At 38.7% G+C, this 24,466-nt stretch overlaps 1 protein-coding gene across 2 annotated transcripts in view; it reads right to left on the bottom strand.

Annotated features, from left to right (window-relative positions):
• Window positions 1-5,993: 5,993 nt before the first annotated feature.
• LOC111148149 (germ cell-less, spermatogenesis associated 1) overlaps window positions 5,994-24,466 on the bottom strand; it is a 40,628-nt gene continuing 22,155 nt past the window's right edge. The window contains exons 10-14 of one of the 2 annotated variants that reach the window (XM_022504586.1): window positions 22,817-22,886; window positions 19,319-19,394; window positions 15,108-15,253; window positions 12,183-12,270; window positions 5,994-7,337 (exon numbers count right to left, since the gene is read on the bottom strand). In XM_022504586.1, coding sequence (XP_022360294.1) covers window positions 7,209-7,337; window positions 12,183-12,270; window positions 15,108-15,253; window positions 19,319-19,394; window positions 22,817-22,886 — 509 coding nt within the window. In that variant the 3' untranslated portion in view covers window positions 5,994-7,208. The remainder of the gene's footprint in view (window positions 7,338-12,182; window positions 12,271-15,107; window positions 15,254-19,318; window positions 19,395-22,816; window positions 22,887-24,466) is intronic. The other variant, XM_022504587.1, reaches the window with a different exon arrangement.

Genomic DNA, 24,466 nt, shown 5'->3' with positions numbered 1-24,466 from the left:
GGAAGATCGGGTACTGAGCTTTCACCGCCGACTGGAAAATGTAGACACGACTCTGGAGGGTTCCGGTTGTAAAGAAGGGAGGCTGCGCTGAGCCCGCCTAGAATCGTGCAGACTGCCAGGCTGCCACGACTTCTGAGCGTGGACGTTGTCACCTGAGACTAACAAGCTCCATCATACAAGCTACATAGCCCAGTTTTTGAGTCCTGCTGGCAGATGCTGCTTGCCACCAGAAACTAAAGCCAGATACCAGAAGCCATAGACTCCAAACAAGACCCCATGACACAGTTTTCCACCGGTTTGGTTCAGTTCAAGCTGCCGTGCTAACCCTCCACACATAGCCTCCGGCTCAGTGACATCTAATTGTATTAACAGAGAACACAGCTATCAGTGCCATGATAGACCTGACTGCACCCATTTAAAGGGAAGAAAAGAATTGGCGCACTCATTCTGAGACGTCTCCTCTCCACACCCCCCACCCCCAAAGCCCCAAGGTCCACTTGCTTACCAGCCCCTTAATTACCTTAATCCCATAAAACACTGACCATGAGACCTAATAGGAAAAATGTGCCTATAGAGCATGAGCTCTCCTTCTCTGTTCTCTAGCTACTGAATAAATTACCTGCTTGCCCTCAAATACTGTTTGGTTATTTGGCAAACGGTATTGAGTAGGAAAAACAAAGAACAAAACCTTCCATTTTGGTAACAAGATTCTGGTGAGAACAGAGTTATCATCTCTGCTCCTCTAGCCCCGCTTTCCAGTGGCTTCCCATCTTTGCATCCATGATGGGCTTTAAAATGTGCTACTGAAGGACATTTGGGTGGCTCCGTCGGTTAACCGTCTGTCTTTGAGTCAGGTCATGATCCCAGGGTCAAGGGATCAAATCCCACATCGGGCTTGTTGCTCAGCAGGGAACCTGCTTCAGCCTCTGCCTGCTGTTCTCCTTGCTTGTGCTCATTTTCTTGTTCTCTCTCTGACAAATAAAATCTTAAATATCTTAATATCTACTTGATATTATATAAAGGCCTGGTAAAAGCTGTATATCCTCCACCCTGATACAGTTCTCATTTTCCCATTTTTCTTTCTAGTTCTTGCCCACACGCATAAAATATTTTATACCAAACCAATTCTAGACATACCATACACAAAGTTTATGTCCATACAGGGAAGCCCTAGGGTGGGTCAGGAGTCAGAAGGAGCAAGGGGAAAACATGGGTGAGAGACTTTATTGTGGTTTTTGCACACAGGAATAGCAGAGGCAGGGTAAGCCTAAGAGGTTTTGTTTGGGGGGGGGGCAGAGGAAGAGGGGGAGAGAGAATCTCAAGCATGTTCCGTGCCCAACACCCAGATGAACCTGACGCAGGGCTGCATCTCATGACACTGAGATTATGACCTGAGCCAAAATCGAGTTGGAAGCTTAATTGACTGAGCCACCCAGGTACCCCGAGGTAAGAGATTTAAGATTGGCTAGAAAAATTTCAGTGAGCTTTGGGACATAGGGGCTATCCCAAGTTGTTTGGTACCTGGTCCTGGGGTCATTAGAGCAGAGCAGTATTGCCTTGGCTTGTGAAACTTTGATACAGAAGGTGGTTGCACACCTATGTACCAGAGGATTAATCAGTGAAAAAGACACAAGTCTGCTCTTGAGTAATTTGCAGTCCAGCGAGGGATACACACGCCTAAATAGTGTGCAAGTGCATCTATAGGTAAAGAATTAGATACTGTAGGACAGGTCCCTAACGGTTTCGAGGGGGAGGATTGGCAAGAAGTCTCTAAGAGGAAATAATGTCCAAACAAGACCTTAAGAAGGAGTAGAAATTAGCCAGGAGAATGGGGTGACATTTGTGGGGAGAGATGGAAGAGATTGTCCAGGTAGAGACCGAATGTGTGAAGACAAGAAGCAAGGGAAAGGAAATGTAAAGGCTGGAGTAGGTTTGTAAACTGGGGTTGTGATGAAGAGTTATTGTGAGACAAAGGCACCAAGGAGTCTTTGAGGGATTTTAAGGATGGGAGGGAATCAGATTTGAGTTTATTCAGAGAACTACTGATGTGGATACTTGACTAGAGGGGAGATATAATAGGAGGCTGGTAAAATAATCTAGATTGGAAATTACTGGCATGTACTAAAAGGGTATCCGTAGGTAAGGTGGAAAGTGGCTGCATTTGAGAAATAGTTGCTAAAATGGGAAAAACTTGATGATTTTGGATACAGATGATGGGACAATTAAAGATTCAAGAATGACATCCAGGTTTCTGGCTTGTTAAAACTGAATAGCTAGATGGTAGCATCACTTGCTAAGATTAAGACATACATGAAAAATTCACGAGAAAGATGATATCCAGATCGGGACATGCTAATTTGAGGTGCCTCTACGAACACTCAGGAGGAGATGCCAACTAGATGTGCATCTGAAACTCACTGGAGAGATCCAGGCTGGAACTACAGAAAAACAATCAATCCGAGGGGCGCCTGGGTGGCTCCGTCGGTTAAGTGCCTTGAGGTCAGGTCATGATCCCAGGGTCCTGGGATTGAGCCCCATGTTGGGCTCTTTGCTCAGCGCAGAGTCTGCTTCTCCCTGCCTTGTGTTTTCTCTCAAATAAATAAAATCTTAAAAAAAAAAAAAAAAAGGAAAGAAAATCATCAGAATACAGATGTTCATTTGAAGCCATTGGAGTACATGAAATCTGGTGCAGGTTCAGGACAAAAAAGGGCCTGGAGACAGCCAGAGGAGACTCAGATGAGTCACCAAAAGGACACTAAGGAGTGGGCAGAGAAACAGAATGAACCAGGTGTGAAGTCAGAGAAGTTTAAGAGAAGGCTGCTTTTTAAGGAGGAGAAAGTAGTAAATTTTAAGTGTTCGTTAAAAAGAATGAAAAAAAAAAAAACCCTCATCTAACCTATAGAATTTAGCAACAAAGTCTTTGTTGACTCAAGTTTTAGTGGAGTTGACTTGTGCATGGGTTTTGAAGTGGAGACAGAATTTGGAGAACCCCTATGAGTAGTTTAACTGACGCAGGGCAAAATATGGCAGTGGGTGGAGGTAAATGTTGGAAGGTTTTTCAAAGATGTTGAGAAACTTAACCACATTTAAATACTGGTATGAATGAGTCAGCATAGAGAAAAAAAGTAAAGATACAGAAGAGAAAGGGGAAAACCAAAGGAGTAAGTTCCCTAAAGGAGATCAAACCTTATCTGAAGGTACCTGGGTGGCTCAGTGGGTTAAGCCTCTACCTTCGGCTCAGGTCATGATCTCAGGGTCCTGGGACTGAGTCCCGCATTGGGCTCTCTGCTCAGCGGAGAGCCTGCTTCCCCCTCTCTGCCTCTCTGCCTACTTGTGATTTCTCTGTGTGTCAAATAGATGAACAAAATCTTTAAAAAAAAGAAACAAAAACCAAAACCTTATCTGGGAAAAGAAATGGTGTGTTTCCAAAAGTCTCCTTCCCCTTTAAATTGTGGGTCAGAAATGGGTTCTGCTAGGGCTTCCTTACTTACTGATCAAACTGCCTTCTCTCAGGATGTAGGTTATCCAGCACTGTGTATCTTTCAGCACTGTACCTGGAAGAAAATCCTTTATATTTCTGATAAACAGTTTGAGGTACCTTCATTCCATTTTAATGGAATTCAAGTGGGGTAGGATCAACACTTGTGACCACACTTGCTTTTAAGTTCCCTCCCCAACCAGACAGTAGTTTTCCAATAAAGGCAAACTGTATTTAAAGTATGCATATACCTTACATAAGAACCAACATTAATAATCTGTGATTGTCCGCAAATGTACTATTCTCTAGCCTTGGTTAAATTTTGTTTTACTTTGCTAGTCCTATTTTTAAAAAATCACCAGCTTTTACAAAAGTATTGTACTTTATCATTACATGTGGGTGCATGCCGCTGAGTCAATAATCTTCCCCCTAAATTAGATGCAGTCAGACCTCTACTTAACAGTGATTGATGATGTTTGAGGCTTTTTGCTTTTATACCCCTGCATCTGGACCTTGGAAAAAATGTCAAACTCTCTGGCTGAGGAGGAATTGTACCAGGTCTTTTGTTTTTTTAGGTTCGCATTGCTTGAAATTATGAACCAACATTATCATTTCAAGTATTTGATCTACCACTGGCACCCCGGCTCTAATAGCTATTATTAACATGGGTTCATCTTTAAGGGAATATAACTTTTGACATAGTTTCAACATTAATAGTTCAATATTGTGGACCAACTATTCAACAGAACTTTCTGCAACAGAAATATTCTGTATCTATCCCAACTGATACTGTAGCCACTAGGTACATGTGGTTACTAAGCACAATGTACCTAGTATGACTGAGGAAGTAAATTTTAACTTTTATTTAATCTTTATTAACTTAAATAGCCAAGAGGGCTCCTGGGTGGCTCAGTCAGTCAAGCATCTGACTCTTAATCTCAGCTCAGGTCTTGATCTCAGGATCTTGAGTTCAAGCCCTTAAAAACGGGATGAGTGCTGTATGTTCTATGTAAGTGATGAATCACTACATTCTGCTCCTGAAGCCAGTACTATACTCATAGTATACTATACTACTATGTTAGCTAACTTGAATTTAAATAAATTTTAAAAAATAACCACAGTGATCCTTGGTAACCTCACTTTTGCACTTGATACTGAAAATTATTAATATATACTGGTAATCCCATTGAAAGACTTAAAATGTGATAAAATGTGAGCCACTGAACAGTTACTAAAACTAGTGACTACTACTGTTCATTTAATTTTGACTGTACCTTGCTAAGTTTCAAGGGAAATCCATTAAAAAAATATATATATATTCATATTCCTCTTTGATAATTTAGCATGAGGCTCTAGAATGTTTTCTCTTAAGGACCGCTATTTTACTTTGAGTAAACTGATGCTAAAAACCAATTTACTGATAATAATTACCAATGGGTAAATATCGTTTTCTAGCCTTAGTAACTTAAAAAAAAAAGATTTGGCAATGGCTATGAGGCAAAAGGCAGTCAAACACAAAAGCTTTCATATAATGGTTTATATGATACTTCAGCTGATACTATTAATATTTTATGGAAAATATTCCCATTGAAAAGAATGAAAAGTTCCTGCTAAGGAAATAAAAACAAAAGCAAATTTCTACTATCAGCAGCTGACAAATTATCAATTTCTCAGATGAGAACACAACCTACTTGTGATTGAAGAAGTAGCTCTTATTTGTGGACGACGTAAGCAATTTGGGTAGGAAAGAACCAAAGAACAGGAACCATATATAATTCAAATTTGGATAATTTATATAATGAAATGAAGTAGTTAATTTTACTCACTAATACACTCAAACTTTCTCTTTACTTCCAGTACTTCTAAAAATTCAATTAACCACATAATTCAATTTAAGGTTCTTTGTATTTTTTAGCGAGGAACCTCTGATGCTTGAATAAGACAGAAAAAAAGCATCTCATGAAAGATATGTTGTAGCCAAATATAAAAATAAGAAAAGCAGCCTCTTGATACAGCTAAATTATTGTATTTAAAACATTTAAACTAAGGGGCACCTGGGTGGCTCAGTTGTTAAGCGTCTGTCTTCCGCTCAGGTCATGATCCCAGGGTTTTGGGATCAAGCCCCGCATTGGGCTCCCTGCTCAGCAAGAAGCCTGCTTCCCCCTCTCCCACTCCCCCTACTTGTGTTCCCTCTCTTGCTGTGTCTCTGTCAAATAAATAAATAAAATCTTTAAAAAAAATAAAATAATAAAATAAAACATTTAAGCTATAGTTTGGGGGTGGGAGAGGGGGAGGCATTTAAAAGTTTCCTTTAAGTCAAAGAGGATTAATTTTGAAAGGAGAAAAGTAATTTATGAACCTATGGACACATTACTGAGGAAGAAAAACTATCAAATTCTAGAAGTTAAATTAATTGGGAAAAAATCTAACTAGAAAGAAAAAAACTCTGTTTTCAACAGAAGTTTTTTTTTCTTTTTTTTTTTTTTTTGGTCCATTTTATATAAGAGCTTATTTATTCTTTTTCCAAATGGGTATTTATTATTTGTACAGACACATAAAAATGATTCCCAATTTTTAAAACATACTACAAATATATATTAACCACAAAAAGCATTTACTCTCACTGGAAAGAAGAGGAGCATGGCTATTTGCAAAATAGCAGTGAACACAAGAAGGAAACATATAAATCATGACAAGTGTACATCCCATTTTTGACAAAAATAAGTTCTATTTTTACATTCATGCTTTACTGTAAGCTTCTATATGAGATCCTCTGACCTTATTTACATATACTCTGAAATTTCTATTAGCATGTATAACTCAAAGGCACTCAATTCAGAGGTTATAAGGTCCTGAGCTTAAGTGGGAAATAGGATTCCCAACCAAAATTTGAACATAAATAATTCTGAAGATTAGAGAATATGAAAATGTTTAAAGTGTAGTATTTGGTATATAAATAATCCATGACCTAAGAATAAAGTACAGAATGTCAAAGAAATGACCATGTAAGGCAAAGAAATATCCTCAGGTTCCAGCTGATTTTCTCCCCCATTCAAGTTCATTTGAAAGTCTAAAGCTGATTTTGTTAAAAATCCTAAAAAACCTAAATTAAAAGCAAAATAAAATAGCATGAAAATGCTTACGTTAAATAAAAAATTCCCCAGCTTCGTCTCCAAAACCACAAAAAAGTATTTAATGATTAAAAACAAGTACAGCTTGGAGGGATATCAGAATATGAGGAGGAATCATAAAGAGCATTTGAAAAAATTAAAGGACAGCTCTGAATGCACCAACTGAAAGAGCATTTATAATTCGCCATTCAATTGTTCCTTTAGCGTTCTTTTAGCCAAATAAAAATAAATTTACAGATAGAAAACTGACATTCACTAACATTAGGCAGGATCAAGGTTTAAACTAAAAATTAACCCTATATTAGGCTGCAATGAGAAATGTACCTACAGCGATTTTCTACTGATGCTTAAAAATGAAAAGCATGAGTCAACATCTTTGTAACAAATGGTTCGACAGATATTTTCTTGGCTTTAAAATGTTTTTTTTCATGTATGCATAGAAATGTAATGAGCATAAGAATAGTCTTCTGTATTATCTGTACAGTTCATAAGGCCTTTGTCATTGTTAGTCACCTTAGATGTGAATATCAGTAGGGCCATTAAATTAAAGCTGGCCGAAAAAGTTTTGAAAGTGCTACTGTTTCCAACTGATGAGACCCTCAGTTTTCTGCATTTTCTGGATGACGATTATTTTCAGTTCTTTTTTCTGGCGATATATACAGGAAGTTACAGCAGATGTATAAAGGGAAGATCAGAAGTCTGCTGTCCAAGTTCATCACTACTTGTTCCTATAAAACAAATGTATAGCTTTAATGACAAGACAAACAGAAAACAGAAAGCCAAACTGTTGAATTGAGTAAACAAAACTGTTGAACTGAGCTCAAACAAAGTTAAGAGCTTGCATCTCAAGTCTCAAAGTCATTGTTCTAATCTTGAAACTCCCATCAACTAGCTGTGACATTGGGCAAGTCAGTGACTTGTCAACTGCAGCTTCCTTACTGTAAAATAAATAAAACTACCCAACTCACATGATTATAGTGAGAATTAAATGAGACAATGCACACAGAGGACTCAGCAAAGCGGGCCAAGTATGAAATACTCAGTAATGGAAATTATTTTCACTATTGAAACATTTCTATCAAGTACCTACATATTTCATGAACAGATATAGTCAAGAAATAAATGGCAATTTGGCTTCATTTCCTGATGGCCTTTAGGTAGAGCAAATAAAAGGAAGGAAGGTGGGAAGCCATTATTAGCACCAACAAGCATGGTTCCCATGTTCTCACTCTTGTCTGAGATTTTCCACTATCTCTAATGCAAACATATGATTTGTCTCTTGGAATGTAAAACACATTATCCTGTAAAAATTTCAGGCTCAGTTACATCAGTGCACAAGAGAATGCCCTGAAATCTCACAGAGACAGGATTTGATCCTATACCTGAGAGCCACAAATATAACCATCTCTCATTCTACAGATCTCCATTTGGAACCCTATATGAACAGCATTTGGTGAAAAGAGTGAGTCTTTAGAGTAAAAGGAGCAGCACTGGAACTTCTACCTTTTGAATCCTTAGATACATTTTCGGCAGTAATTTACATTAGTTTTGCCTTATTTTATGTATTTTGAAGAACACACTTTAAATATTAAACACTGATTTTTTATTTTTTACTACAGAAGATGCTCCTGCAATGGAGAGAGATTAACACTGGAACATGTGAATGACTGATGTAGGCTTAATTGGACATGGCTTCTGTATTGGGGGAAAAGCAAGAAAAATTGGATAAAGAAGGTAAGGAACACACACACATGTGCGTGCTGTATCTCCATATACAAGATAAACTGGATAAAGAAGGTAAGGAACACAGGTGCGCGTGCACGCGCACACACACACACACACACACACACGATATCTCCATATACCCCCAAACAGGGAAAGTGGTGTTTAAAGAAAAATGTTAGTGAATGAAAAGGGTGAGATGATGGGTCAAGTGAGGCAATCACCTGGGCTGATGGTATTAACAGGGTTAGCAGAGAGGAATGATGTCAAACATAGTTGGTCTTTAGAAGCTTGAGTCATCCTGGTCTTTATTTTTTTATTTTTTTTTAAGATTTTATTTATTTGACAGACAGAGATCACAAGTAGGCAGAGAGAGGGGAGGGGGGAAGCAGGCTCCCTGCTGAGCAGAGAGCCCGATGCGGGGCTTGATCCCAGGACCCTGGGATCATGACCTGAGCTGAAGGCAGAGGCTTTAACCCACTGAGCCACCCAGGCGCCCCCATCCTGGTCTTTAGAACCTTGAGTCAGCCTGGCCTAGACAAAGTCTGTAGCTATAACCCAGGTGAAGGCACACTTACAAAATTTGTTGAGGACATTTGTTTTGTCAATTTGTGTATTTGATGATAAAAACCAAGATTCAGTGTTACAACAAAACAAAAACTCCAAGGAAGATTCTAGTATTTCAATATAGTTAGGGCTGGGGGTAGGGGAAGGTCTAAGTGCCAACTTTTGGATAAGAGGGGAGCCATGTGGACATTACTTGAGAGCTGGAAGGACAAACTGATTTCTGAGTATTAGGTTATACTAATTCCCAATCCCTATCCCCAAACTAGACAGATTTAATCTTGGCTTTACTAAACCTTTAATTCCACGTGAGAGCTCAATTTACATCTATGTTCGCACTGAAGCGCCTTAAATTCCATTTTCTTTCCTCCACCACAGAGTGGAAGCTGAGAAGCCCATAGACAACAGCGTCAGACAGAATGGCAGCATCTTCCTAGGTTTCCATTTCTACTTCCAGACTAATTACTTCTCCATCTTCACAAATCCCTGCTTCTCTGAGGCTCACCACCTATTCTGTACTAGAGCTCTATTACTGCTCCACATGCTTCATCTAGGTCTGAATTCCAGGATCTATACATCTAACTCTCCACTGTAAGTCTTCACTTAGCTATAAAGCAGCTCCAATTCAAATCATCAGCTACTGGCTACTACCTCTTCTTTATGGGTCATCTCTACTTTCACTCTTGCAATTTGACTTTGACTCCCCATCCCAACTCTTGAATGTCTCACCAGGTTACTTTTTTTGCCCATCCCTCAAGTACCAGTGTCCCCTATGTTTCTGACCTGTTAGACACCCTACATATTCCCTGGAAGCTATCTCATTCAGTCATTATTTCTTCCCCAGGAAATGCCTGCAAACCCCAGAAGCATTTATCCCCCACCCAACACACTTTTACCTCAATGCCCTCAAATTAAACATGGCTCAAACTGAATTCATCATCTATTCACCTGTACTCGGTCATGTTCATTTTCCTTCCTATAATTCAAATCAAAGGAAAAACTACTATAAATCAAGACAGTAGGAACATTTTTTAAAAAAAATATTTTATTTATTTATTTGTCAGAGAGAGAGAGCACAAGCAGGGGGAGCAGCAGAGGGAGAAGAAGACACCCAGATGAGCAGAGCCCGATGTGGGACTCAATCCCAGGACCTTGGGATCACGACCCAAGCCGAAGGCAAATCCTTAACCAGCCAAGCACCCAGGCATCCCTAGGAACTATCTTTAACTGCTCTCTTACCTTCACACAATTAGGGACCAAATTCTATCAACTGCACCGCTTTATTTCTAGAACCCATCAACATTTCTTCAGCCCCATTGCTACCTTCCTTAAATTAAGGTTTTCATCCTTTATCTGGATTATAGCAATAGCTTCAAAATCATCTTTCACCTATTACCATGTCTCTAATCCTTCACACACATTGCTGAAATCCTTCATCTAATGCAAATCTAGTCTGCATAGTTCTGTAAGACAGACAGCCATAAAATATACAAAAATCAGGGGCGCCTGGGTGGCACAGAACCTAGCACCCAGCAGGGACTCCAATGTTTCTGAATGAACAACTCAAGAAACACTTGAAATACAACTATTATCTTGGCCTGGTGTTTCCAAGTCTCTGGCTGCTTTGAGCCACGACAGAACTTTTTATGAAGTTCCAGGTAGAAAGTAAAGACAGCTATTGCTCATGCAGCTCCAGAGGGTGCCAGGGGGACCAACAGAGTTCTACTAAAGGCAGATTTGAACTTTTCTTTTTATATATATCTACCTTCTCAAATATTATCTACCATGTGAGAGAGTCTGCTCTGTTGCTAGAATTGCAACAAGTGGAGGATCCTCTGTCAGAATGTGATTAAAGGAGTTCTCATACAGGCTATGTGAGGTTAGAACTATCACTTCAAGGTTCCTTGCAGTGCTAAATTCTGATATTCTGTCAGGGGCTCTTTGGTCTAAAGAAAACAGCTAATTTCTAATAATTTATGTGAACTATGGGCTCTGAATGCTTTACTAAAACAGTATGTCCCTTGGAATGGTGATTAGTTTTAATAGAAGTAAACTTCCTTAATATTTTTTAAAGATTATTTATTTAGGGGCGCCTGGGTGGCTCAGTGGGTTAAGCCTTTGCCTTCGGCTCAGGTCATGGTCTCAGGGTCCTGGGATCAAGCCCGGCATTGGGCTCTCTGCTCAGCGGGGAACCTGCTTCATCCTCTCTCTCTGCCTGACTCTCTGCCTACTTGTGATCTCTCTCTGTCAAATACATAAAATCTTAAAAAAAAAAAAAAAAGATTATTTATTTACTTGGCGGGGCGGGGAAACGTGCGAGAGCACGCGCTCATGTGAGCAAGACACAGCCTGTGTTCCAGCGAGCATGAGCAGCACGGGGAGAGGCAGAGGGAGAAGCAGAAAGCCCACTGATCAGGGAACCCATGCGGGGCTTGATCCCAGGACTGAGCTGAAGGTGTTTAACTAACTAAACCACCCAGGTGCCCTTAAACTTCATTAATATTTTAACAGCTCTCATATTACTTTTCAAAAATGGTCTACTTTCTCGTCATGACATTTTGGAACTTCAGCATGCATGTGATGTATGAAGAAACAAATTAAACAGCTTTAGAGAGTGTTTTGGGAACATCACAGATGCTTGCTACTTTAGAAATCTGTTGTGCTAGAGGACAATGTTCTCTTAATATTCAGGAGCTATTGCAGACATACTGGATTATCTTCAAAGTGTTTGCTATTAATCTATAAATAATGCACTTATGAACACAATGGATAAAGCAATTAAGATTCCTAACTTTTTAAAGAAGTTATTCAGGATAAACAATTATTTACCAATTATCAGCTTTTCCCTGCCCCTCAAATCATATTTTGTTTTTTCTTTTTTTGTCTTAGCTCTATTTTTAATAAAATGGGGGTAAATTATGCATATGTGAACATGGTATTTCCATCTCTACCTTCAAAAAACTTTTCAATCAATCTTGGGGCACCTGGGTGGCTCAGTGGGTTAAGCCTCTGCCTTCAGCTCAGGTCATGGTCTCAGGGTCCTGGGATAGAACCCCGCATCTGGCTCTCTGTCAGCAGGGAGCCTGCTTCCCCCCACCCCCCGCCCCCGCCATCTCTGCCTGCCTCTCTGCCTACTTGTGATCTCTCTCTCTGTTGAATAAATAATCTTAAAAAAACAAAAAACTTTTCAATCTTTAAATCAAATGTTAATTCTACTTAAGAATTCTCAAAAGAGGATTCACAGGACAAATCTTATAACCATACAATAGAAAAGTAATCAAACATACCTGATCTTTTTCAAGTGTAAGTATTTGATAGCCAGTTGTTCTACTACATATTAATTTTCCACTACTATCAAAAGAAGCCAAACGTAATCTAGGATTAAAAAAAATACAAATTAAAAAACAGACATATGGGTTTTTTTTTAAGATTTGATTTTTAAGTAATTTCTACACCCAACCTGGGGCTCAAACCCACAACTCCAAGATCAAGAATCTTATGCTCCTGGGGCGCCTAGGTGGCTCAGTGGGTTAAGCCGCTGCCTTCAGCTCGGGTCATGATCTCAGGGTCCTGGGATCGAGCCCCACATCGGGCTCTCTGCTTGACGGGGAGCCTGCTTCCCTCTCTCTCTCTGTCTCTGCCTACCTCTCTGTCTACTTATGATCTCTCTCTGTCAAATAAATAAATAAAATCTTAAAAAAAAAAAAAAATCTCATGCTCCTAAACATATGATTTTTGAACCACAGATTAATTTAAACAAGACCTCCCTCACTTTAATATTTACTTTTCCAAATTCTTTAATTCGATAAAAGATTTTAGAAGTCTTTTCCAATTCTAAACTGATCCCCTTAGAGATTTGTAAGGTGTGCTATTATACATATTTGGGATATAAATTAATTCATCTGTGTCTTTTTTATTATGGTAGAATATACATAAAATTTACCCTTTTAACCATCTCTAAGTGTATAATTCTCAGCATTAAATACATTCACACTGTTCTAAAATCATCACTGCCATCCATCTCCAGAACTTTTTTTATCTTCCCATCTGAAAGTCTGTACCCAGCAAACACAAACTCCCCATTACCCCTACCTTGGTCTGGGACAACCACCATTCTACTTTCTCTATGAACTTGTCTACCTGAGGTACTGCATGAGTGGAATCATGTAGCATCTATTCTTTTGTGACTGGCTTATTTCACTTAACATAATGTCATCAAGGCTCATGTTGGTGCATGTATAAGAATTTCCTTCCATTTCAAGGCTAAATAAAATTCCACTGTAGGTACAGACAGTATCTACATGGACATCCTTGATGGACAATTGGGTTGCTTTCACTTTCTGGCCATTAAAGAAGGCTGCTGCGAAAATGAACGTACTAATAATATCTTTGCCAGTCCTTCTGTACAATTCTTTTATCTGTCTATCTATTTATTTAAAGATTTTATTATCTATTTGAGTGAGCAAGAGAGAACACAGGGGGAGGCGCAAAGGCAGATGGAGAAGCAGACACCCCGCTGAGCTGGGGCCTGACATGGGGCTTGATTCTGGGACTCTAGGATCATGACCTGAGCTGAAGGTAGACACTTAACTGACTAAGCCACCCAGGTGCCCCCCTTCTTACAATTCTTTTGGGTAATACCCAGAGGAGGAATTGCTGGATCATATGGTAATTCTATGTTTAATTTTTTGAGGAAATGCCATTTCATTTTCCACAAAAGATACACCATTTTACATTCCCACTAGCAACGAACAAAGGTCCAATTTCTTGACATCCTCATCAACACTTTTTGTTTTTTTTAAAGATTTTATTTTTATTTATTTGTCAGAGAGAGAGAGAGTGCACACAGGCAGGCAGAATGGCAGACAGAGGCAGGCAAGGACCCCGATGTGGGACTCGATCCCAGGACACCAGGATCATGACCTGAGCTCAACGCAGCTCCTTAACTGACTGAGCCACCCAGGCATCCCTGTTTTGTTTTTGATAATAACCATTCTAATGGGTTTGAAGTGGCACCTCATTGTGACTTTGATCTGCGTTTCTCTAATGATTCGTGATGTTGAGTATCTTTTCAAGAACCATCCTTTCATGCTTGAAAAGATGTGTATTGGCTATCTGCAGATCTTCTTTGGAGAAATGTTTAAATCCCCTGCCTATGTTTGAATGAGGCTGTTTGCTTTTTTGTTGTGGAGTTTTAGAGGAGTTCTCTAGATATTCAGGATATTAGCTCCTTATCAGATACATGGTTAGCAAATAATTTCTCCCATTCTCTCCACTGCCTAATTTTTATTCTTGTTGATAGTGTTCTTTGATACACAAGAGTTTTAAATTTTGATGAAATCCAATTCATTTTTTTTCTTTTGTTGCCTATGCTTTGGTGTCATACTGAAGAAATCATTGCCAAATCCAACGTCAAGTTCTCCCCCATCTCAGTCATTAAGCATCTGCCTTCGTTCACATCATGATCCCTGGGTTGTGGGATCGAGCCCCACATCGGGCTCCCTGCTTTCAGGAAGCCTGCTTCTCCCTCTCCCACTTTCCCTGCTTATGTTCCCTCTCTCACTGTCTCTGTCTCTCTGTGTCAAAGAAATAAATAAAATCTTAAAAAAAAAAAAAAAAAAAAAAGAAAAGAAAAGCTTTCCCCCTATGTTTTCTTCCAAGAGTTGTTTTATAGTCTCAGCTCTTATGTTTAGGTCTTCGATCCATTTTGAGTTAATTTTTGCATATGGTGTAAGGTAAGTATAAATAAATATATGACTTTAAAAAATCTGCTCATAAAGCTATTTTCCAACTTGTCAGCATCCTCTCCAGTAAGATAGCCAGCTCAACCACCAGGCGAAGGTGGACATATGAAATCCCACAGAAAGTGAAGGACAATCCCAGACATGTTTTCCTAGAAAAATATCTTGCTGTCTTTCCATTCTGGACCTTTAATTTGCAAGAACAGCAGCAAGGCAACAGCTTCAAGCCTATTATCCATCTTACATCATTTATATTCAGCCTATTCTTTCTGACACACTAGATCCAGACTTTTTGATTTTGATTATTACTAACATTTCACAGGAGAAGAACCTTACTATTTTCCTGCACTTTCATGTATACTGTATCTTACCAAAACTCTACTGCTGCTGGCATAAATTATCAGGTTTTATTTTACTTCTTGTATTTTTTTCTGGAGTGAGGAGGAGTGGGGTAGGGAAATTTCATCCTACCTAAATGCTATGCTCCTTCGAGGCTGTAAACTGACAGATCCACTACACGGCTGATTCAGCGTATTGCGTTTGAAAATGATGTATCGATTGGTGTAAGTTACAAGCAGGTCAAAGCCGAAGTTAAAACCTGTCCACCGCCAGCAGTACTAAGAAATACAAAAGAGAAAGATTTACTTCAGTTTATCATACTAGCAAGTCATAGATAAAAAGTTCAAAATGTCTTTTCTTTCTTTAACTCACTCCAAATATTTATCTCTCATGCTTACCTTTCCCTTAGGGCTTACCACACACACTATATCTGTGAATATATATAAAGGTTTACCACATGGGTACAGTATATTTCAGAGCCAGAAAAGCAGCCTTTATGATTGACATTCTTTAAGGTACTTTCTTATTATCACCTCTTTGTGATCTGTTTTGTTATGTCTCTACACAATTCTATCGTAAGTAATAAGGCTTTTCACTGCAACTCTAAGGAGGTATAACTTAGGGGGCTAGGAGTCTATAAGGAGACAGGAAGATCCCACTAAAACCCACCTTGCTTTAAAAATACTCTAAATTCCTTAAATAACTAACTGACACATACACATGGGGACTTTATTTTTAAAAATTTATTTAGTAATCCCTATATCCAATGTGGGGCTCATGACCCTGAGATCAAGAGTTGCATGCTCTTCTGAGTCTGCGAGGCACCTAACAATTGAATTATTTTAAATACTAATATGGGGTCCACATGTTTGTTTCATCTATAACCCAATAGTTAATGGAATATTAAGCAAGCTGGTATAGTATAGTAAAGGAAAGTTAGAGCTTCAAGTGTTTGGTCGACATTCTGAATTATAACATGTGCCAAGTACTGCTCTAGGCATAGAACAACAGCAAGTTTCTGCCCTGGTAGAATGTGTATTTTAATATGTGTATATGTTTGTGTGGAAGGAATAGATGGAATGGAATGAAAGAGAACAAAACAGAATAAAATGTCAGGAGAAGAGTGACAGGATAGGGAAGGAGGGCCTAGCTAGGAAGCCTGCTGGTTCAGACAGGTGGTCAAGGAAAGCCTCTCCATGGAGATACTAGGTGAGCCGGGCGCTGAGTCAACTAAGGGGCAGACCAGTAACTATCTAGGAAAAGGGTGACTTAGGCAAAGAGAACAATAAGAAGGGCTATGTGACTAGGGCAGTCACGTGGGTGGACAGAAGATGGGGATAAGTTCAGAGAGTCGGTCAGGGGTCAGAAAATGTTAAGGCCTAGAAGTCCAAAGTAAGGAAGAGCGTGCATTTCTTCTAAGCGCAGTAAGAGGCTGATGGAAAGTTTTAGGGAGGGAAGTAACATGATCTAACTTGCATTTTAAAAAAGATGACTTTGGCTGCTATATGGAAAACATGTAGGAGAGCAAAAGTGAAAACAGGGAGAGCATTATGAGGCTATTACCACAGCCCAGGCAAGAGATAATGCTGGCTTGGACTTGGATGGTAGTGGCAGACAAGCTAAGAATAGATTTCACAAGTAGAGCCTGGAAGAATTTTTTATGAACACCAGTTGTGGTATTTAAGAAAGAAATATCCGAAGTTTGGAGCTTATTCAATGATTAACAGAGGGGCCATTTATGGGTTAGAGAATTACTTGGAAAGGAGAAAGTTTGGGGATGAAAATCAGAGTTCAGCTTGGGACTATTTTATCCAGGATGCCACTAGGATTCTATGAAAGATGTTGAGTGAATAGCTACATATGTGAATCTGGAGTTAGAAGTCATCAGTGTGAAGTCATGGGAACTAGATGATATCACTCTGGAGTGAGCTTCCACAGGGAAGAAGTCCAAGCACTGAGCTTCTAGTCATACCAACATTTGCTGAGAAAGAGAAGGATCTAGGCAAAGACTTAGAAGCCACTGAATTGTGAAGAAAACCAGCAGGATATGCTGTCCTGGAAGTCAAATGGAGAAAATCTCTAATAAAGAGTGAGTGCAGATGTATCACGTCACCAAGAACTTTTGGAAGACTAAAAGCTAACTACCTGACCTGGCAATGTGGAAATCACTGTGAAAACAGCATGGCAGTTTCACTGGAGTTCACTGCGATAAATGAATTGGAGTGAATTCAAGAGAGCATCAGAAAACAGGAAGTATAGACAAATATGGGTAACTTTTGCAATGAGTTTTTTTGCTTAAAAGAGATGCACAGAAATGGGAGTGGTAGCGAGAGAAGAATGTGGAGTCGGGGTGTGGTTCCAGATGGGTGGTGGTATGGTATGGTATATGCTCAATGAGAATGACCCAGTAGAAGAGAAAAACTGATGATGCAGGACAGAGAGGTGAAAACTGTAGGAGCAAAGCTTCTGAATAGGTGAGAAGGGATGGAGTTTTTTATGAGGGGAGGGGATGGACGAGGACAGTAGCAGACGGTTCATCCATTCCAGTAAGAGGAAAAGCACGGCACACAGCTATAGCTGCAGGTAGATGGCAGAACTGCTGGGTAGGAGGATACGCAGATTCTCTTCGTATTGCTTTCATCTTCTGAGTGATGAAAGAAACAAGGTCATAGACAAGAATGAGGGTGGTGGCACTGTCCCTTTTAAAGAAGGTCTGAGAGGTACTCAAAGACTGGCAGATGAATTCACTAGGGAAATACAGGAGGATCCCCATGCAGCACCTGTTTGAAGTTTACAGTTACAAACATTCAAGTAACTCCTGGTGGGGGGGTACACTGTTTTTCTTTAGTCATAGCCATCTGTTTGGAAGCAGGCGTAGAGTGCATATCAAGTCAGGATTTAATAAGAATTGGAGTTTAGCTAGCTGAGCTTGACGAGAGTAAAAAGAGAAGTTAAGAGTATTAGCAAAGGACCAATTTTAAGATGGAACATAAAATGTAAGTCAAGTAAAGAAAGAAGTAGCAAGGTGGTGAGAGGATAATGGGAAAAAGGTAATAAGAACAATGTATTGTGCACCCCACTGGAGTTAAAAAATTGCTGGGAGTCCAGGTTCTAGAAAGAGAGTGCTAGAAGGAAAAAGAATTAGAGTCTGAAAATGATATGCTTGAAATGGCGATTCTGAAGGGGATGTATTATTTAGTAAAGCAAAAACTGAGGATCTGTGTCCAGGAAATGGGTACTGGAGGTAGGATAGAGCATAAGATCACTGTGGGGAGGAAGGTCAGGGAACAGAGATGCTGAAATCACCAAGACTGGTGACAAGAACAGTGATAAATACAGACAGCCCTGTGAATGATGGCTACAATAAAGGTCGTGACTGGTGTAGCAGAAGCATGTGCTTCAAAGGAGCTGTGGCTCAATGAAGGGTGAGGGAGGAACAAGTTGTGGAAGCAGAAACAAGTAAGACTAAGAAATAAAGACACTTATGTATTCCCCTTTCATATGCTGCTAACATTTATCACAATTATGAATACAAACATAATTAACTTCTAAAAACAAAGAAGTTACAATAAGGGAAAATTTAGGAGAAAAATAATGAATGGTTGTCTAAATTAGGCTGAATTATTATTATTTTTTAAAGGGGGAGGGGCAGAAGGAGAAGAGAGAGAGAACCTTAACAGTTTCCATGCCCAGTGCATGAGTCTGATGAGGGGCTTGATCTCACAGTCCTGAGGTCATGACCTAAGCTGAAATCAAGAGTTGGATATTTAACTGACTGAGCCACTCAGGCACCCCAGGCTGAATTATTTTTTAAGATGAAAACTACAATTAGAGTGGGATTTTTAAAAATGTAGTTCATGTCCCATTAAAATCAATTTAATGAGTCACAATAAGCTTTTTTAAAAAATTAAATACAAAATAGGACCTTTGGACACAGCAACAGTTAAGTACTATTTCACAGTACTTTTATTTCACTTATATACATTTATATATGGTGATAATGAAAAACAGAAGTCTAAATGTGGGTAGCAAAGGGTTTGAATATCTTTAAGGTAACTGTAAAATAGAAAGAATCACTTTTAACTATGTAATAGCTCCCATATAATTTCTTACTTATCTTAATTTCTGGATTGCTAAGGGATCTTCTTCTTTCTCTTAGTGGGACAAAAAAACTTCAACAGCCTCATGCAACACAACTGAGCACCTAACTTCCTGTCCAGGAGATCAAGCTATAGAAACTACCAGAAAAGCTCTTCTAAGGAATGATTGTTACTGAAAGTGTATTTTGCACTAATAGTATTACAATTTGCATGAGAATGTTAAGAGTCATAACCCATACTTACTTCCCCATCTTTGGCAAGCTTTCTACCACACCTCATGCTATTTCCCTCTAGTTCTTCTTTATTGATTTCTTGAGGCCTAGAAATACACATAAAATGTGAATCTCATAGAAAATAGGCAATAGTTTAAAAATAATTGTTTAGTTTAAAAGAACAGAAAAACTTGCTAATAGATTTAAAAATACCTTTTTGTGTTATAGATATAATAAGAATACATGGATTAAATCTAGCCTATTGCCTTTGCTTAAAAATAATTAATGTTTCATTTATTGCCCTGACTTCTAGAATACTTTTTTTTTTTTTTTTTAATTTATTTGTCAGACAGAGATCACAAGCAGACAGAGAGACAGGCAGAGATAGAGGAAGGGAAGCAGGCTCCAGGCCAAGCAGAAAGCCTGATACGGGGCTCGATCCCAGGACCCTGGAATCATGACCTGAGCCTAAGGCAGAGGCTTTAACCCACTGAGCCACGCAGGTGCCCCTAGAATACTTTTTATTAGGGCTTGGCCAAACCAGAGAAGAGGGGAAAAATGTCTATGAGAAACTGTGATCAAGGAAATAAAACACTCAAAATTCTAACTACTAAGTAAAGTAAGTTAAAATCTATTATTTAAGATGTGACAGTTTCATCTACCATTGGACATTACTGTTTCATATCCAAGCCATCTTTTACGTAGTATAACCATGCAAACTCAAGATTTAATAGAAACAGCTGTAGAACTGGTTCCCTACTTTAAAAATCTTAACCAATCTAGAAAAACACTTTTGTTTCAAGTTATGATAACAAAAAATGCATTATTATTAGCTTGGAATTCCAAATGATAAAAGTAATACAATATATTCATCATATACAACATTTATTAAGTGCCTAGATACTGGGGACATCATCATCACCAAACTAAAATACTGAAATACAATATATAAAAAAATACATAAGTGTATATAAAACTAATAAAACATGTCCTTGATACCCAAGAGTTTAGTCTAGTAGAGAACTAGACATATAAGTAATAATTAAAATAATGTGGAGAGTGTTGTGATGTTAGGAGCACAAAGAAGGCAGATTTACTGCCTGGGATTAGAGGGGGCTCATCACAGAGGAGGTATTACTTGTGCCTGAAAAGGAGTTTGTTGGGGTAGAGGTCAGGGGTGGGATTCTATGCAGGTGAAGGGCATTCCAGGTAGAAGGTATAGTAGGTAAGAAGAATCTGGAGCATAAAAAAATACCAAATGTATGAAGTTAGTATGGCTAGAGCCTAAGATGAGCATGTGATGGGATGAAGTGAAAGACATTTGGGATGGACTGTGGACGGGCCCCCCCATGCTATGCTAATAAGAGTTTCAACTTTTCCTGTAGATGGTAGAGAGTTTCCAGGCATTAGTTCTGTTACTTTCACATTTTTTATTATGAAAAATTTCAAACCTAAAAGTGGAAAAAACAGTATAATAGGCTTAATGTTCTAACCATCTAGCTTCATTAATCTTGTTTCAGTTTTATTCCAAGACCATTTCTCCCCATATCCCTCCTGACTGATTGTTTTGAGGCTAATTCTCCAGACATATCCTTTAATCTGTAAATAGTTCAGTATGAATTTCTTAAGGATGAGGAATTTTTAAAAATGCTTATATCACACACAAAGAATAACAACTGTCCCTATCATCAGATCCCCACACAGTTAAGCAGGGAAGTGACACAATTCTATTTCTGCTTCAGAAAGATAACCTGTCGGCAGTGTGGAAGAGCAAGGAAGAGGAGAACCCTGGAGGTAGACTTCACCACATTATAACCTAACACCCCAGAAACACACTTCCTCACTTTAGTAGCCCTGCAGCAATGAGGAGGGGCTCAGTATCTATGGAAACAGAGCACTTTGTCACAGTGCTATAATCCTACATACACTTCTGAGGGGAGGAAACCCACTCAGTCCAGCTCAGTTTCTTAGGTCAGATTCTATGTTCAGTTCATAGATACAGATGAGGGAAATGTTGAAAAATAAGAACACCTAACATCTAAAAACTGAATATACAAAAGAATGAGGATGATTTTGAAAATATTTCATATAGGGGCGCCTGGGTGGCTCGGTGGGTTAAGCCGCTGCCTTTGGCTCAGGTCATGATCTCAGGGTCCTGGGATCGAGTCCCGCACTGGGCTCTCTGCTCAGCAGGGAGCCTGCTTCCCTCTCTCTCTCTGCCTGCCTCTCTGTCTACTTGTGATCTCTGTCTGTCAAATAAATAAAATCTTTAAAAAAAAAAGAAAATATTTCATATATTAAAAAGGCTTCAAATCTGAATTTCATTAAATAATTAACTTTCTTTTTGTTGTTTTTTTATTATTTCTATTTCAACAATCTTACTATATTTATGTAGGATAAGAGTGCTGTGAATATATTTGGAAAAAGATCAAAAATAAATTATCAATAAAGCAGAAACCAAGAATCCTGGAAAATAACCTCATAATCATTACCATGAGTTTGTATAACACTTTCATACAGTCACTGTTTGGATATAAACATAACAGGTCATATATTTTAGCAGGTCTTTCGGTGTATAAAAATGGGTCAAAAGAGATTGGGGCAAAAATCAACCTTAAGGCCTCTTCCACATACACTCTTGGATTTTCTGTCTGCTCACACGGTCTATACCAAGGAGCCAGTATATAGATCAAATAATGAGTATGGAAGCACGTCTGTGACCTGCAAAGCACATCAAAAGAACAGATAATCTGCTTTCTATTCAGATGAAAAAAGCACAGAAATATTTTTTCAGGGGGGCATCTATAACTCGATTATGTCAACTCATTTCAGACTCAAAGGTCTTCAAAACACTTATTAGCTAATTAGTAAGAATTAGAATTTTATAATACTACCACAAATAAAAGTAGCTTTACCTACATAGAAATATGAAAATCAGGCTTGGCGGAAGCATTATTCCAAGTTATATTTCCGTATGTTGAAAGAAAATCATTATACAACACTAGGTGAAACAGTTTATGAATTACTCAATTTTTACAAATACAGCAAATGACTATTCAAACAGTCCATTAATTGCCCAGAAAGATTATTAATAATATTGATGTTACAGAAATATAAGAATAAAAATTGATTAATGATCTTTTTTCTACTTTAACATCTCTCAATTTTTCAATATAATAAATGCATTTAAAAATTCACAGCAGAGTCGGGGCGCCTGGGTGGCTCAGTGGGTTAAAGCCTCTGCCTTCGGCTCAAGTCATGATCCCAGGGTCCTGGGATCGAGCCCCACATCGGGCTCTCTGCTCAGCAGGGGTCCTGGGATCGAGTTCCACATTGGGTTCTCTGCTCAGCAGGGAGCCTGCTTCCTCCCCCGCCCCTCTCTGCCTGCCTCTCTGCCTACTTGTGATCTCTATCTGTCAAATAAATAAATAAATAAAAATCTTAAAAAAAAAAAAATTTTCACAGCAGAAAAACCCTGTTTGGGGTCTGTTTGCTTTTTACCAACAGTGCTATCATCTAACATACTTACCCCACCTCACTGTCTTGTTCTGCCCGGAGCATAGCAAGCCACTGCTGTTTGTACACTGAAGACAGCCATTCTAAAATAGAAAAATAAGCATAAAAGAATAATAATAAATATTGAAGAAGATAAAGCATTTAAAAATCTTAAGAACTCGATAAAATTGTTACCTTTTTTTTAAAAAAAGATTTTATTTACTTATTGGACAGGCAGAGATCACAAGTAGGCAGAGAGGCAGGCAGAGAGGGGGTGGGGGGGGAAGCTGGCTCCCCGCTGAGCAGAGAGCCCAATGTGGGACTCGATCCCAGGACCCTGAGATCATGACCTGAGCCCAAAGGCAGAGACTTAACCCACTGAGCCACCCAGGAGCCCCGACCATTTCTAAACTCAAGTTTAAAATAGCAATAAATAAAGCTGGTAGTTTATATTTTATAAAAATGCTATAACAATACGGGCTTAATGATTTTAGTGTGGTAAAGGCTATTTTGCTTTCCTTTAGGATAGACCCTACTTAGATTACATGCATTTATTATTTTCTAAAAGATTTTATTTATTTATTTATTTGACCAGGGTGGGGTGGGGTAGAGAGTGTACAAGCAGGGAAAGCAACAGAGGGAGAAGGAGAAGCAGGCTCCTCACTTGAGCAGGGAGCCCAATGTGGGGCTGGATCCCAGGACCTTGGGATCATGACCTTGGTTGAAGGCAGATGCTTAACCTACTCAGCCACCCAAGGCGCCCCAGATTACATGCATTCAAATTAGGACTTAAATCTTTAGTTAAAAGTAGATTCTTGCATTTAATAGTTTCCTTTTCATAGATCATACTAATTTTTTTAAGAAACATACCTAAAGTAATATTTTCAGTTTTTATGTAACTTTTATAGAAAACTGAATAAATTATTTTATTAAATTATCTAAAAATAATAACTAATTAGTGGGAGATAAATTATCAGATATATCATGCATACTCAAAATATAATTTTGGGGGGTGCCTGCATGGCACAGTTGGTTTAAGCATCCAACTCTTGGTTCCAGCTCAGGCTGTAATCTCAGGGTTGTGAGACAGAGCTCTACCTTGGCACTCTGTGTGAAGTCTGCCTGAGATTCTCTCTTCCCCTCCCTCTGCCCCTCCTGCCTGTTAGCTCACTCTCTCTCTAAAATAAATAAATCTTTAAAAAATAATTTTGGCATATTAGATTTAGGCAACATATTAAAAAGAGATTTTAATTCAGTCTAAATGGAATAAAAGTTATAATTTTTTCCTTTAATAAAGCAAACCATTTTTTGTACAAGTCTATGTAAAACTAAAATTTTAGTTAAAGAAATTTATTAATAATATAGGTAGACTTGGCTTAGTACCATATTTATTTTTCTTCTTTTATTTATTCCCAACCAAATGTTGTATAAGTATACTTCAAATACTTCAACACTTTTTTTTTTAAGATTTTATTTATTTATTTGACAGAGAGTGATCACAAGTAGGCAGAGAGGCAGGCAGAGAGAGAAAGAGGGAACAGAGAGCCCGATGTGGGGCTCGATCCCGGGACCCTGAGATCATGACCTGAGCCGAAGGCAGAGGCTTTAACCCACTGAGCCACCCACCCAGGCGCCCCTCAACACTCATTTCTTTTTTTTTAAAGATTTTATTTATTTATTTGAC

Source organism: Enhydra lutris, unplaced genomic scaffold (genome assembly GCF_002288905.1).
Source record: "Enhydra lutris kenyoni isolate GAN:26980312 unplaced genomic scaffold, ASM228890v2 scaffoldscaffold18, whole genome shotgun sequence".
Taxonomy (NCBI): Eukaryota; Metazoa; Chordata; class Mammalia; order Carnivora; family Mustelidae; genus Enhydra; species Enhydra lutris.
The sequence above is the reverse complement of the archived record's forward strand: the minus strand, read 5'-3'. Positions and strand labels throughout refer to the sequence as shown.